This window comes from Prionailurus bengalensis, chromosome C1 (genome assembly GCF_016509475.1).
Source record: "Prionailurus bengalensis isolate Pbe53 chromosome C1, Fcat_Pben_1.1_paternal_pri, whole genome shotgun sequence".
Lineage (NCBI taxonomy): Eukaryota > Metazoa > Chordata > Mammalia > Carnivora > Felidae > Prionailurus > Prionailurus bengalensis.
In genome coordinates, this window is record NC_057345.1 from 80,619,621 (window position 1) to 80,635,119 (window position 15,499).

The 15,499-nt window shown below is 46.4% G+C and overlaps 1 protein-coding gene across 1 annotated transcript; it reads right to left on the bottom strand.

Annotated features, from left to right (window-relative positions):
* Nucleotides 1-4,233: 4,233 nt before the first annotated feature.
* On the bottom strand, nucleotides 4,234-15,494 carry F3 (coagulation factor III, tissue factor). Its single transcript, XM_043575622.1, has 6 exons — nucleotides 15,186-15,494; nucleotides 13,965-14,076; nucleotides 9,632-9,822; nucleotides 7,303-7,481; nucleotides 6,602-6,749; nucleotides 4,234-5,227 (listed from the first exon to the last, which is right to left on the bottom strand). Exons 1-6 carry the CDS (start codon nucleotides 15,283-15,285, stop codon nucleotides 5,091-5,093), a joined length of 867 nt encoding a protein of 288 aa, XP_043431557.1. The 5' UTR covers nucleotides 15,286-15,494; the 3' UTR covers nucleotides 4,234-5,090.
* Between the last annotated feature and the right edge of the window lie 5 nt (nucleotides 15,495-15,499).

Genomic DNA, 15,499 nt, shown 5'->3' on the forward strand with positions numbered 1-15,499 from the left:
CACAGATTTCCAGTTCTGTAAGTCTGAGGTCAGGGTTATAAATTTGCTTTGCTTTTTTTTTTTTTAACGTTTATTTATTTTTGAGACAGAGAGAGAGATAGAGCATGAACAGGGGAGGGTCAGAGAGAGAGGAGACACAGAATCTGAAACAGGCTCCAGGCTCTGAGCTGTCAGCACAGAGCCCGATGCGGGGCTCGAACTCACGGACCGTGAGATCATGACCTGAGCTGAAGTCGGATGCCCAACCGACCGAGCCACCCAGGTGCCCCTAAATTTGCTTTTCTAACGAGCTCTGGGGTGATGGTAATGCCGCTAGTTTGGGGGTCCTCACACTTGCAGAACCATTGGATTAAGCTAACACTGGAGCACAGCAATGGTTTGGAAGTATCCAGGAAACTGAATACAATTTCTTTCAGGGAATCAGATATGCACACAAGATTTAATCTTTGCCAACATGCAGACAGCTTCCCTTTAAAAGGAAACAGTGTGGTTTAGCTGTTGGTCAGGGGAGGATATTAAAAATGTGAACAAGTGGGAACCCAGGCATGGAGCAAAGTGTAAGCAGTATTTTTTTAAATGTTTATTTACTTATTGAGAGAGAGAGAGAGAGAGAATCCCAAGCAGGCTCTGCACTGTCAGCACACAGCCCGACATGGGGTTCGACCCCACAAACCTGTGAGATCATGACGTGAGTTGAAATCAAGAGTCCGACGCTTAACCGACTGAGCCACCCAGGTGCCCCAAAGTATAAGCCGTACTATGGGCGGATGCCAGCAGGGCCAGGGATCTGTCCTACAGAGTGGCAGACCTCCGTGTACTGATTTAGGACAGAGAAAATTCTTCTTCTGCCTCCACAACAGCTGATGAGTGAAATCCCACCAGCACTCTCTCATTCTTCTTCAAAGTATGACTCTAGGTACAATACTGTGATGAGTCACTGACACCTTACTGTAAGTGATTTTCAAATGCTTTTTTTTTTTTTTTAGTTGGGACAGTGGGATGATGTGCTCTGAAATACCCTTGACCCTTCTCCCTGTTCAGTCAGTCCACAGTCCTGTGCTCCTTGTTCGGGAGAGATAACAGGAGCCGAAAGCAGAGAAGAGTGGAGTTTCCTCTGGTTCTGGACAGTCTGGACAGACAGGACTAGTGCACAGACAGCAGATTGAAAGAGGACATGGCCGTGAGTACGAGCGAGGCTCCTGCCACCTCCAGCCCACCACGCCCGCCTAGAAAAGATTTCCTTGAGCGGGAGGGAGAGACTAGACACGGGAAGTGGAGGGACCCAAGGCAGGAACAGTGGCAGTGGACACAAGTCCAGGGAAAAAGTGGATGTCCCAGGGAACCGCCACATTACTTGGGATGGTTTCTACCAGCTGCTGCAAAGAGAGCCTAAATGAAAATTAAGTCAAGTGTTAAGAAAATGAAGAACAATCCTCCACTATAAGCTTCTGAATGAAAGTCACGTTGCAACAGCGATGAACCTCAGGCAACCCTTGGAGAAGAAATAACACGCTAAATACACATGTCCTAGAACAGGTAAAAATTGCGTTTGGGAATGAGTTTATCTCCTATTTGATGGACAGAGATCATTGTTCATTTATATAAGAGATGGATATTTGGATTATAAGCCATCAGTTGTAACTAGGGTAAAATGTCTTTGGATTTCACAACTCAAACTTCATCAGTATTTTAAGATCATAATTTAAGGTCATAGAAATCCCTTTTCAAAGCTTGGAAGTTGACTTTAGTAACAATCAGCTTTATGATACTTTAAGGGCCGGGATAATATACTCTGGCCCGCTGGAGGGCAGTAGTCTCTGGATGCCCGCCAGGCAGGACTCTAGGCTTTTTCTGCTCCCAGCGCTAACTGCTGTATTGATTTTAGAGGCAGCTGTTTAGTCTCAGCCATAAGGACAGGTGGCGAAACCTGAGGCGCGGCGACAATGTGCGATATGAAGCCTCCCGAACGTGGCCTCGTCGGGATGTGTAATGAATTCCTTCCCTGTGAACAGCCAGCCACCTCATTAGTACCCCGACCTGCTTTCACTCGGCCTGTGCTCTCTTTTAATGGGACCATTCAAATTCCTTAGATTAGGAGGCCGCGCGGTCACGTAACGCTGCGATTATGCCTGGCAGGGAACAAGCAGCTTGATGGAAACGCTCCTTCGGATGCCCTCTCTGGGACGTGTTCTCCCCCCCCCCCCGCCCCCTCCCCCCGGCCCCTCCCACGTCTAGTGCACTAAGCTCTTTGTCCCGGCCAGCCCCGCGTGAGAAGGACTTCCAGGTAATGGCCCAAGCACACCTACCTCAGGACATGCGCCCCTGCCAAGCTCTCTGTTGTTGACACTGCTGCACATGCACACGCACCCTGTCCGTTCTCGGGCACGCTGCAACAGGGTACGATTCAGCCTCTCCCGCATCCGTGCGGATCGTCCAAGGCAAGCGCGCCAACAAAACTAGACCAATAAACCAACATGTTCTCCTTGACGTCTCCAAAGTTTCGACCATGTATTCGCCTTTCAGGCTACCACTGGTAGGGGATCAGCAAAGTGGTTTTTGCCCATTCTTCCACAGACTGTGATGTTCTATCACACATTTCATGTTTAGAGTTTTACTGATAATGCTTGGAGTTCTTTGGAGCAGAGGAACAGATGAACTTAAAATTTATGAACAGCTGGACAGTGAACGGATTCTTTGCTTTTTTTTTTTTTTAATGTTTTTATTTTTGAGACAGAGAGAGACAGAGCATGACAGGGGAGGGGCAGAGAAAGAGGGAGACACAGAATCCGAAGCAGGCTCCAGGCTCTGAGCTGTCAGCACAGAGCCCGACGTGGGGCTGGAACTCACGGACCGTGAGATCATGACCTGAGCTGAAGTCGGACGCTTAACCGACTGAGTCACCCAGGCGCCCCTCTTTGCTTATTTTAATGTCCGCTCAGGTCTCCTTGGCGGGGCCGCTTCTGGGTGGGTGTGCCATCTGGAGGCTTTAACTACACTGACTGCACCGGCCCAGCCTTTCACAGTGGGAAGCAAACACGGTTGAGGCCCAGCTACGTGCTGGGAACGTCACTTCCATTTCGAGTTAGAATCCTCTTCCAACACATTCGTGAGATCAAGACTTCTGTGTTTTATTTGTATTTGAACATTTCCATTTCTCTTCTCTAGAGGGAGCTAATGCTGTCAGTTGGACCGAGCCATGACTAAGAGCCTGCTGGCCCTACCACCATAAAGGGGAAGTAAATGTGAGCCAGACCCAGTCCCGCCCGCAAAGAGCTCTCCATTTACTTTTTGTTATTTTTAAATGTTTGTTTATTTTTGGGAGAGAAAGAAAGAGAGAGGGAGTACAAGTGGGGGAGGGGCAGAGAGAGAGAGGGAGACACAGGATCCAAAGTAGGTTCCAAGCCGATAGCAGAGAGTCCGATGCAGGGCTTGAACTCCGAACTGTGGGATCATGACCTAAACCAAAGGTCATGACGCTCAAACGACTGAGCCACCCAGGTGTCCCTCAATTTAGTTTGCTTTTAATGAACTCTAGACACTCCACTTCTCTATCTTACATTGTCCTTTTGTCCAATTTTCTTTGAAGACAATAATCCAAAGAATTTTTCCTTTCTCCTCTCCAGATTTCATCTCCAACTCAAACTGATGCCCATGGGAAGAAATCACATCTTCTAAATCTGCAGTCAGTTGTATCATTTTCTGTCTTCCCTGTAATGCCATGTGTCCCTGCCATTGCCATGCGACGGGCGGTGCCTCCTTGCAGGCAGAGTATTGTCAGGCGTGGTCAGGTATCTTGCCTGGGGCAGTTGCACGGGAGCAGAAGTTTTGTGTGTGTTTTTTTTTAACAATTTCTTTTTGATTTTAATTTAATTTAATTTTATTGAGAGAGAAGGCACATGCACAAGTAGGGAGGGAGCAGAGGGAGAGAGAGAGAGAAGTTTTAAGAGGTGGCTTAAAGCTTGAAGATGTGACTACTCTTCCTCCTAATTTTTTGCTTTTCCCTCTGCCCTGACCCAAACAGAGCCTTCACCTTCGATGTGGGTTCTAGAATGAGAACCTAATTAAGAAGAGCTGTGGTCAACTTGCAGCCACCAAACTAATGTATGTGAGAATTCAAGGTAATGCTGTTGTGAGCCACTGAGAATTTGGGGGTCATTTGTTACCACAGCAGTGCCAACTTGTACAATGGCCAAATCGTAAACAATACGTGGAAGATATAATCAAGACAATAGCCACAATTCCCAGTCACCTTTATTTATATAAAAGTATATTAAATAAATTATCTCAATATATACAAACAGAACAATATTACTTCTATAAATAGATAATCCCCGTGTATAAAACCTCTTAAAAATATATAAATATACACAATATTGGCCATAAAAGCTCGAAGTACCTTAAATCATAAACTCTATGTGGTTTGTATAGTAGTCTTATAAAAATATAGTTAATTGTCAAGTGCTTAATCAACAGCACGGAAGTCAGTTAAAGTGCTACCCCTAAGGTGCTTTAGGAATGTGCCCCAAACAGAAGTCTTCACATAAACGTTTGCCAATTGTTTTGAACCTCCAAGAGAACTCAGAAAAGAAGCAGAAGACCCTAAACACCATATATCACAAAAGCAGAGACACAGGTTAGACAAGTCCACCCAATTTCCATTTTACTCTCCTGTGTGATTTGAAGTCAGCTTCTCAAAAGCCTTCCAAAAGTCTACCCAGGAGTTTTTTGTTTTTGTTTTTGTTTTAAGGCATTTGTTCATTCGTTTTTGATGAGACAACCTGGTTTCATCTTGGGTGTAGAATATACATTCTAGAACATGATATGTGCAAAGGATGTCATAGTGTTAAACAGAAATTTTAAAAACTTGGAATGGGTCGTACCGTTCGTTACATTCCACAGCGTCTAATGCTGCTGTCGAAACCAGAATGCTAACTGTGAGAACAGGTCGGATAAAGAGCTATTGTTGAGCCCAAGAGTCTCCGTGCTCCAAAATACTCATTTGCGTTTCCATATATTCCATTCTCTTCAAAGTTCTTGGTCGCAGTGCAACATGAACTGTGCCGTGGTCGGCAGCTCCAAGGGTATGTTCTTTATGCAGCATTGAGTGGGGAGCCCTCCTTCCAACCTCGCTCCCTGCGCACCTTCCTGCACTTGTACAGGGACACCCCCAGGATGATGGTCAGGATGATGACTGCAAGCACCACCATTCCAATGACGAGGAACATTTCTGGAAAACAAAAGGTCCCAGTCAGCTTTGAGAGCTTGAACCCCATTTATCAGCGGGCAGAACGGAGGGTGTAACTCTAAATTACACCAGGCTGCTTTTGCGTAATTTGAAATTTCTTTCTTCCACCCTTTCCACCACAACATATTTTGATTAGGAAAGAACTGGTCAAACCCTAGATGTTTTAGGGCAATTGACAGTGGCGAAATCATTTAATGGGCTACTTAATAAACTGGATAATGTTCACAGCCAGGAGATGGTACACGTAAATGGGAGCAAGAACAGCTTTTGGAAACAAGTGGCTAAAAATAATGCTGGGTGTGGTGGCAACAATTATCATAGTATAAGATAAATGATCAGTGCAAAGAGCAAGATGCAGAGTGCTGGCAGGGTTCGGGTCAATAGAGATGATCATTGGTTGGGGCAACAGGAAGGGCTTCCTGGTGGAGGAGGCATATGAGACGGTTCTCAAAGACACATTTCAGTAGATGGAGCAGAGGCAGGGAAGCAGCGATCTGGGTGTGCATGAAGACAGAGAGGCAGCAGAACTCCAGCTGGCTTGAGGGAGATGGCTGTGAGGACTGTGGGTAATGATGGCCCAGAGGGGTACAGGACCAGAGCGAAGGCCAGCCCTTTTCTTCCATTATGGTTAATCAACAGGAAATATTTGTTTAAAAGTGCTTTTAAATTTTCAAATCTCATCTTAGCAAGGAGCCATCCTGTGACTTTTGATCTCAGAATGTCCTCAGAGTACTATCCCTATAAAGCCTGGAGGGAGACTCAGGCTGTCAGTTTCATGGACGAGTCTGAACCCCTCTCGGCACTGCCAATTAGGAACTAGTCCTCACAAGGGGTCTGGGCCCCATGTAGGCACACACACTCACGTAGGTATATTTGCTAGAGGCAATCCCCTCCCTTCGTAGGTTAAACTTCCTGTCTTCTGTGACAACAGCCCATAGCAAGTGCTCACAGATGTCTATTGGGTGCAGCTGCAGCTGGCCCAGAAACTCCCCCATAACCCACAGAATCAGAATTTAAGTGTGAAAAAAATACCCAGAGAAATCTGTGATTTGATGCTAAATGCTAAACATGCACCGTGTGTCCATTGCTCAGCAGCGAGCTCGGCACATGGTAGGTGCTCAAGAAAACACTAGCTAAAACAAGGGAACAATGCAGAAACATTTTCAAATGCCTAAAATTGTAAGAGTCTCCCCCAAACAACATGACCCAAACAAACAAACAGCAACAACAACCAAAAACAAGGCTGTTTCTCCCTGAACAAAAATACTTCCTGGTTCTAAGGGTGCACTCGAACTCTGGAAGGTCTCCATGCCTCCCAGAAGAATAACGGACAGAGCCATTCACCTCTGGACATACCTTTCTCTTGGCTAGTACACTCGATGAGACTTTCTGGACTCTTTTGGTTTACTTTCCGTGATGGAATCACTGCTTGAACATTGAAACAGTAGCTTTCTCCTTTATCCACATCAATCAAAAACTCATTAGTGTTTGTCTTGGCTGTTTTCTGTTAAAAGATCAAGAGTTCTTAATTTATCTGGGCTCAGAGTGAATTCTTTCCCCTTCACTAAGTCAACTGTGGAAGCAAAAGCCTGCAGGGGCACACCAGACATATAATGGATTAGAAGTGACTTGGCTGGTCAGTTCCCCCTGATAACTGCTAAGGATGCATCTTCCTAGACCGAAAATACCCAACTTAGGCCCATCCAACCCAATTTAGCTCCTTTAGAAGATATTTGCAATAAAGGGAAAAAGGAATGAAGCATTAGTTGTGAATGGAAAACAGACTTTGTCTCTGGGATCCTCAAGAGAGGAAGAAATGGGAGAGCCAGCAGGAGCCTCAGAGAAGACCTGGTCCAGCCCTTGGCTGAGCAGCCTGTGTATCCGAGGGGCCACGCCCAGAGTCACAGAGCTGGGACAGCAGGCACCCCTGCCCCTCCACCACACTGCTCTCTCAACCACCCCATTCTGGCATCTTTGAATTGAGGGAAGAAGTGGGCTGTAAAGTCAAGGATCCACAATTTAAAACAAGTCCTAAAACCAAATGAAAGAATCCTCACCTTTCCCGTACTTGAAGCTTTCCAATAATAAAGTGTGTAACTTAAGTCTTTGCCAAAAACATCCCGGAGGCTTAGGAATGTGCCGTTCATCCTGACTAAGGTACGTGCATCTTGTACGGTCACATTCAGTTTTGTCCCAACTTGTTTGTAACTCTGAATCATGGGCTGTCCGAGCTTTGCTAAAACATAGAAAATGAGCTTCATTGGAACCAAAGAATTCTATACCAAGTAGAATTGCATTTAGTTATCACAGTTAATAACAAGCCAGTACCCCCCCCTCCCCCCATTGTAAAACAGCCACATAGAATACGCTCCCTGCAGGAGTTCGCTCAGTGGCTCCAGAGCAGGACATCCTACGGCAGTGCTATCCAGTGCAAATATAACAGCCACAGATGTGATTTAAAATTTCCTTGTGGTCGCATTAGAAAATGTAAAAAGGAACAGCTGAAATTAAACTTTAATAATACATTTCATTTAATCCAAAATAGCTAAAATATTATCATTTGGCATGTAATCAATAGAAAAAACTTTGGAGATATTTTTCAAAATCCAGTGTGTATTTTATACTTACGGCCTTTAGCTGTGGGTGCTCAGTGGCCATATGTGGCTAGTGGCTGTTGTGGTAAACAATACAGTTGTATACGGTTCCATATTTGAGATAGAGTAAATTAGGGGCTGTGGGAAGCCCAGGAAATGTCCTTGGTACCTCAAGGAACCAGTGTTAACTGGTCATCTCCTATGCTTAGGCTGAAGGACAGTAGAATAATCCCAGTAATTTAACACGAATTATATGCAATTATATGTGTGTGTGTGTGTGAGCACATGCAAAATTAATATATAAAATACTTTGTATCTCACGTCAAGGAAGGATTTGAAGTGGTTTAGAAGAAACTCAAGAATTATAAAAAGGGGAATGAGTGTCACTGAGCCTGCACCGTCACTGAGGTGGCTGTGGCTGTGGTGGCCATGCTCCAGCTGAGGGCCCAGAGAGGGAGCAAAGGCCACAGAGGAGTTTGAAGGCAGGCTCTGGCCAACAGGGGCTCAGGAAAGGCACACAGATTCGCTCAGGGGTCAGACCGCCCCCTATTTCCACCCTCCAAGTAGATACCAGAGGGACCAGGTGGTTGACGGTCCCTCCCCCCTCCCCCCTCCCTGCTGGGAGAGAGCGTTCTCACTGGGCAGCCGCAGGGCTACACACAAAAGCACCAGATAAAAAACATGACACGCTTCCATTCTAACCTTTCGTTCTAATTCTTCTTAAAAGAGCAACTGATTTCACCCAGCACGATGTGCTGCATCTGTTTATTTAAAATACCTAGTTCTGGGGCGCCTGGGTGGCGCAGTCGGTTAAGCGTCCGACTTCAGCCAGGTCACGATCTCGTGGTCGGGGAGTTCGAGCCCGCGTTGGGCTCTGGGCTGATGGCTCAGAGCCTGGAGCCTGTTTCCGATTCTGTGTCTCCCTCTCTCTCTGCCCCTCCCCCGTTCATGCTCTGTCTCTCTCTGTCCCAAAAATAAATAAACGTTGAAAAAAAAAATTAAAAAAAAATACCTAGTTCTGACTAAAAAAAAAAAAAGTTGAAATCTCCTACTTGGCAGGAATCCTCTGCATTCCCTTTTTAGATGCTCAGGTCAGCTTACTGGGACAAAGGCTGGGGAGGAAAGCATTCCTCGTTTTCAAAACCAGCACGAAGGAGGCAGGCTGGGAGCCGGCCCAGCACGGCATCACGTGACACGGAGCACGGTCAGGTTATTTAAAAAGGTCAATGAGCCTGATTGTGGACTCAGAGGGACACCGGACCTACCCCCTGGATTTGTGACTGTTTGTGAAAACCCGAAACGGGGACTTCTGGTCTGATAATGGAAGAGAAAATTCAGGAGATTTAGTTGCATCTGTAATATATAATGTAAATATCCTCCTAGAGGCTGAATCTCCAGCTTTGATGGATTTCCTACTCCCCAGCCCCTCCATCCAGGCAGTTGCTGGGAGGGCCTGGTGACAGAAAAAAGTTACTCAATGACACTGTTACCAACTCCAGAGTTCACGTTCTGTGAACCTCCTAGCACACCTGGACGGAGCCAACAGCGCTGTGGCACTTACCAATTTCTGAGAAAGAGAACATGTTTAAGGATGAATATTCTTTTCTTTTAAATTTATTCTTATTTTTTAATTTACATCCAAGTTAGTTAGCATATAGTGCTATAACGATTTCAGGAGTAGATTCCAGTGACTCAACGGATGAGTATTCTTTATGGAATAGCCCCTGCAAGTCACAAGCTCACAAAAACATTCAGACCACGAATGAAAGGGTATTACGCATTGAGCACTTACTCTCTAAGTAAGGTGTGAACTCTGGGGAGTTTGTAAAGTGAGGCTCCCCAGCATAATCGGTGGCATCAGCTGGGTAGGAAAAGACCCGGGCCAGGTACGTCTGATTCACATTGTTCACGATCTCGTCGGTGAGGTCACACTCCGTGTCTGTGGTGTAGAAGCATTTGCTTTTCCAGTTGCCTAATCTGGGGCTGAAGGAAGGAGGAGGAGCGTATGAGGATCTGCAGCTGAGACAGACGGCTTTCTGGTGCGGTGCCGGGTTCCAACACCACTCACAAGCAGTCTGAGTAGGCATTTGCTACGCCGAGTCCTTGGGACGTATTTGAGTCCTCACAGCAAACTGGGGATGGCTCTGTAATTACTGTTTTCACAGATAAGGCAACTGAGGCAAAGTGAGATTGGGTGACCAGCTCATACAGCAGGACTTTGGGCCACACAGCACTCTGCCTGCCGAGTCTGTGCCCTTAACCGTTTGTTAAATGTCTTTCTTAAAATGTAGACAATTTGTTAGGGTCACACGGGAGAGAGAGCAACATCCCATCAAGACCCAATTATTTGTTCCACACGTATCTTTATCACGTTCTATAGTCTGTGTGGAACATAGCCAATGTAGTAATAGAATCTACATAATAATCTATATCTTACATTTGACTGACCATTGCTGGTATGGTTATTTATCATTGAATCTACTGTATGCCAGGTACTGTACAGGGCCCTTTACACAGGCTACCTCATTTGATAGAATCCTTTCAGGAAGGGATTGGATCTTTTTTACATATAAGGACACATGCTCAGGACCACTAAGTGACTTGTACAAGGTCACCTAGCTGATGAGGTGCGGGCTGAGTCTGTCCATCTCATTTTACTACATGCCTCCCTCACTTTACAAGGTATGAATACAGCCCATCAAAGTTTACAACATAACAATAAAGGCAGGATCGGAGAGTCTGAGAGACTAAGAGACTGGAACAGATCTTTCTTTTGTAAGACGCCATTGAAGGGGAAATACTTTAAAGAACTGCTAAACATGAAATTATTCTAAAGGACCAAAACGATTTGTAGATGAATGCCCCTGCTCCTAGATCCACACACTTCTGACCCACGTACATTGACAGCCACACTGTTCTCTCCTTTGGCATCATGGACCGCCAGAGAGCCCTGCCCACCATTTAAGACCATGCTCCAGTCCCACTTTCTCCAGGAATCTCCAGATCTCCTTTCTCAGAATTGACCTCTCTCCCTTGTTCCCAGCAATGATACCTCCATTAAAGCACTTACTGTGAACTTGGTCCCACTCCCCATTAAGCAGCAGGGCTAACCTGAAGGATCATACATAGCCAGGCCTCGCTGAGTGTTAGGCAGTTTGCACTTACGGGTTGGATCAGGGGGAAGATGGAGCTGCCATAGGATTCCACTGTCTCGGTCCACACACGAGAGCCGTTAAGTACATATTTTCTTAAAAAATCTGAACTAAATATCCAGGCTAAGAGGATGTGGGCAAACACACTCTTTGCCCTAAAATTCACAAACTGAGATCGACACAGAAATATTTTTGTTTTCTAGATTTCTCTTTCTGTGAAAAAGTAGAGTCTGTCTCAATTCCAGAATGACAAAAATGTTTTTTTTAATAGTTATATCACTTCTCTTTTAAACAGTGAATCAGAGCATGACGATTCCTCTCCATCACTGTGGCACACACATGGTTCAGATTATCAGGGGAAAGACTCCTGGGCTCTGTGACTACGTTCCATCTGAGAGACAGGTATTGCGCTCCCCCAGCTCACTCGTAGAAATCACAGTACTCTATGGTGAAATTTAGCACAAGCGCCTGGATCACTGAACATAGTAAAGTCATGTGAACAGGTAATGAAGGGGCGATTCTGTACTACATTCCTCTAAATGCTATTGCCAGCATTAATATTTAAAAGACTTCAAGGTTCCTCTAGGTATTGTACACCCTCCTGATTTGGAAATCATAAATGTCCCATCTGAATTACTAAAAAATTCCAGCAGAATCCAGATTCACCAATTTAGGAGCAGGTTGTTTTCTAGAAGGTGTGGAGGTTTAGTGTTAGAATTCAGAACATTTCTGTGGAATCAACATCACAGGTGGTGGTTGGGTGCTAAGGCTTGAGCCAACAGCACTTCCCAGCTACCTCTAGAAAGTGTTTCCACAGAGGAAAAGTGCAGCTGGATCTCCAGGCACAGCAGTGGCACCCCGTGGCTGGGGACAGGCCGGCAGCGAGGTGGGGGGGAGTGGGTGAAGAGGGACAGTAGGTTAAAGTGCTTTCTTTAGGGACAGAGAACCGGGAAGGAAGAAAGCCCACAGAGGAGATGCAGTGGGAATGACCTTCCTTCCTCCTCCCAGCCTTGGGGCCTCACATCAGACTGTGGCAGACCCACCCAAGTAGGTGGTGGTATGGGGTCCTGGGGAGACCTTGGTTCCAGACCTGGGTGGGCACTCGCTATCAGGGCAAGCAGTCACGAATAAACCGCTCACTTGCCCATGGCAACAGTGTCCTCTTCTATAATAGGATTGCTGTGGTCCTTTACACCCAGGAATCCTACTTACTCATGGGGAGGCTGCAGGAGAGTATGTGTCTCCCAGGAGCAGGACTGGGGACTGTTCACAGGCCTTGGGGTGCAGGGCCAAGAGTACGGGGAGATCCCTCTCTTGGCAGGAACTCCCCACCCCCGCCCTCAGGCACCGCCAAGCTTCAGCTCAGCTAGGATGTGCGCACGTCGTCGCACTTCATGGGGGACGTGTTCATTTAAATATTAGCAGCCTTGCAAAGTCTAAGAACTTAGGGTTAACTAAGGCTTAGGTTTAAAAATCAGGTAGGGGCACCTGGGTGGCTCTATCGGTTGAGGGTCTGACTCTCAATATTGGCTCAGGTTGTGATCCCAGGGTCATGGAACCGAGCCCGTATTGGGCTCCATGCTCAGCAATGGATTCTCTCTCCCTCTCCCTCTCCCTCTCCCTCTGCAAACCACCCCCCACCCCACTCTTCTCTCCTGCTTGTGTGCTCTCTCTCTAAAATTAAAAATAAAAAGAATAATCTTGGGAGATTATTTACAGTTGTGATGGGGAAGTGATTTGTTAAAAAAGAATAAAAAATAAAAATTAAGTAAATCATAAATGTTTCCACATGTTCACCAAACATAAGACTGAGTATATTTAGGAGTAAGCATTCTTCCTAAAATCTTATTTTCTCAATCCAGAAGGAAGGTGTTTTACTAAAGTAAGCTTCAGCTCTCTATCAGAGGAATTAATTACCAATTCTCAATTAGTGGAATCTGAATTGACAAGTTTGACCACAATTATAATTATTCCCTGGGGTTATGAAACCCCCATATCTCTATCTATACATGAACGAACACACACACACACACACACACACACACACACACACACACACACAAATTCTCCTCCTTGTCTAGCAAACAGTCATCATGAAGCTCATTTTGAAAAACAAGAACATCCACCTAAAAGACCCACTGCGTACTTAGGAGCTGTGTTCAAACACAACAGCAAAACATCTTTAATTCTTAGCCAGTGATACTATTGTGCCTTTATTCAGTTAGTGTTAAAATAACTCTCCTCTATTTAATAAGATCTCTAGCAAGCCTCCGAGAACATTTCAGAGACCCCAAACTCACCAAGAATATGGTGAAAACCATCAAAGAACAGAGATGGCACATGTCCGACATTCAGACTGAACGTGCAAATCACCAGCTCTTGGAGAGAGCTGCCAATCAGAGCAGGATGGATGAGTGCAGACAGAGGAGGATTTCTCCTGGGCTTAGTGAGTCACAGATTTGACCTCCGAGATCGTGGATGCAACTGAATTTTGAACCAGTGTCTAAAGATTAATGAATCAAACACTGCTTAAGGGCAATGTACACATTTGTACTCCTCCCCGCTTCCTCCTGAACATGTTAGATCTGGCTCACAGTCTAGACAGTTAGCGAGGAAAAAGACGGGTGTGCTGAGAGGATGTTAGTTATCTTCACTTGCGACCCACACCTACCCATGCTGCCATAGTCTGCTCAAGAGAGTTCACCTACCTACGGCTTACACTCCATTTGAGAATCTTCCCATCCTGTCCAAAACCAAGTAAAACATTCTATCAGTTTAAGCTGAGGAAATGTTGCAGGCTTCATAGACTATGCCTCTGGCCAGCAAATTACAACCAATGCCCTCTTTGTCATCTGTTAAATACTCTCATGCATTAATCAGCTTTAAAGACATTTGTATTCAGCACAGGGAAGTGGAAACATCAAAAACCTTAATTTTCTTTTTTATTTTATTTTATTTTTGTACGTAGCTTACCTTATCTGAACAGTGTAGACATGATTGATGGGTTTGGGTTCCCACTCCAAAATTGTCTTGAAATTAGTTGATTTCCAAGTTAAATTATATGCTGCCACTACATCTGTAATGCCTTTAAACAACAGAGAAACAGCTATTATTATGTGAACTCAGTACATGATTTCATGTTGATGCTATAAAACATCTTCCCATCCCTCCCACATCACTATAAACTTCATATTAATTTTTTTTTGCAACCACGAAAGCTTCCATTCACTACTGAATTATCAAGACAAAAAAACATTCAAGTTTTTCTTAATTTTCTTAACTTCTCTTAATTTTCTCCTGGCAAGATTGACCTTGTAATCTAAGAAAATCCTTGTTTGAAATGATTTATGGAGGAAGCCCTGTGATAACCTGACCTAGCACACAGCCCAGGAGCTGCAGCCTCCTGGGAGGTCCCAGGCCAGCCCAGGAAGTGCAGGACTCCAGAGGTCCCACTCACCAGGGAGGGCCAGGTAGGATGGGTTTGGGGTAAGCTATGGAAGAGAGCAGATCCCACATATGTGAGAGAGGTTAGGGCCGCATACCATAAGAAAGTCAAAACTTGACTTTTCTCATTTGTATCTAGCATGTCTCTATACTGAAACTTTCAGACAGCCAGGCGGAAGTGTGGCCTGTCACACCATCAGATATTTTCAGTTAGGACGCTTTTTTATTAAGGTCTGCTTTGCCAATACGCAGCAGGTCACAGTCTCTGCCCTGCCCCCCCACACCGAATAAGCATAAGGGTCATGCACCATGTGGTGTCTACGCCAATCCAAGCGACTTTTTGCCACAGGATTGCCTCTAATTGAATCTAAAAGGCGATCCACAACAAGTGCCTCTCCCGCTCCATCAGGGAACGTGCACGCGCAGTGAAGGATCGTATCTCTCCAAACCCTGCACGACGCTGACCAGTGCAGGTGCGGGTCCACGTCCACCACCTTCAAGGTCGTGGACCACTGGAAAAGACTGGCTAAACTTAGAGCGGGAGCCACACTCCACGTGTGCAATCCCAGCGGCCGGACACCGATCAAGCCTCTCCAGCAGAAGCGGCAGCCGCCTCCTACCCTCCAACTCCCGCCTGCGCGCCCCGGGGGCCGGCTTCGCTGACACTTGGGTGAGAGCTGCCGCTTCAGGCGGGCGAGCCCATTCCTCCGAGCCTCGCGCTCCTGGGCTTCGGGGGCGGCCGCCACTCACCGGAGGCTCCGGTCACCTGCAGGAGGACCAAGCCGAGCAGGAGCATCCGAGCGACGGTGTCCTCGAGGCAGGAGGTCCGGGGTCCGGGGAGGGTCTCCATGTCCACGAGCTGGCGGCGAGGTCGGGAGGATTCCGTTGCGCCGCGAAGACTGGGGAGGCTGTGCTGGAGGCCCCTTTGGGCACCGGCGGCAACGGAAACGATCGCAGGGAACCCCGAGTCTGGGGGAGCTCTGGCCGCGCGCGCTTTAAAGAGCCGCGCGGACGCCGGCGCCTCCGCAGGCCCCCGGCCCGCCCCCGCCGCTCCTCCCCACTCC

Coding starts and splice junctions, on each gene's coding strand:
- F3 (XM_043575622.1), bottom strand. CDS start 15,285: ATGGAGACCCTCCCCGGACCCCGGACCTCCTGCCTCGAGGACACCGTC. Junction 14,077..15,185: donor GCAGGTGACCGGAGCCTCCG/GTGAGTGGCGGC, acceptor TGTTGTTTAAAG/GCATTACAGATGTAGTGGCA. Junction 7,482..9,631: donor GTTCACACCTTACTTAGAGA/GTAAGTGCTCAA, acceptor TCTATGTTTTAG/CAAAGCTCGGACAGCCCATG.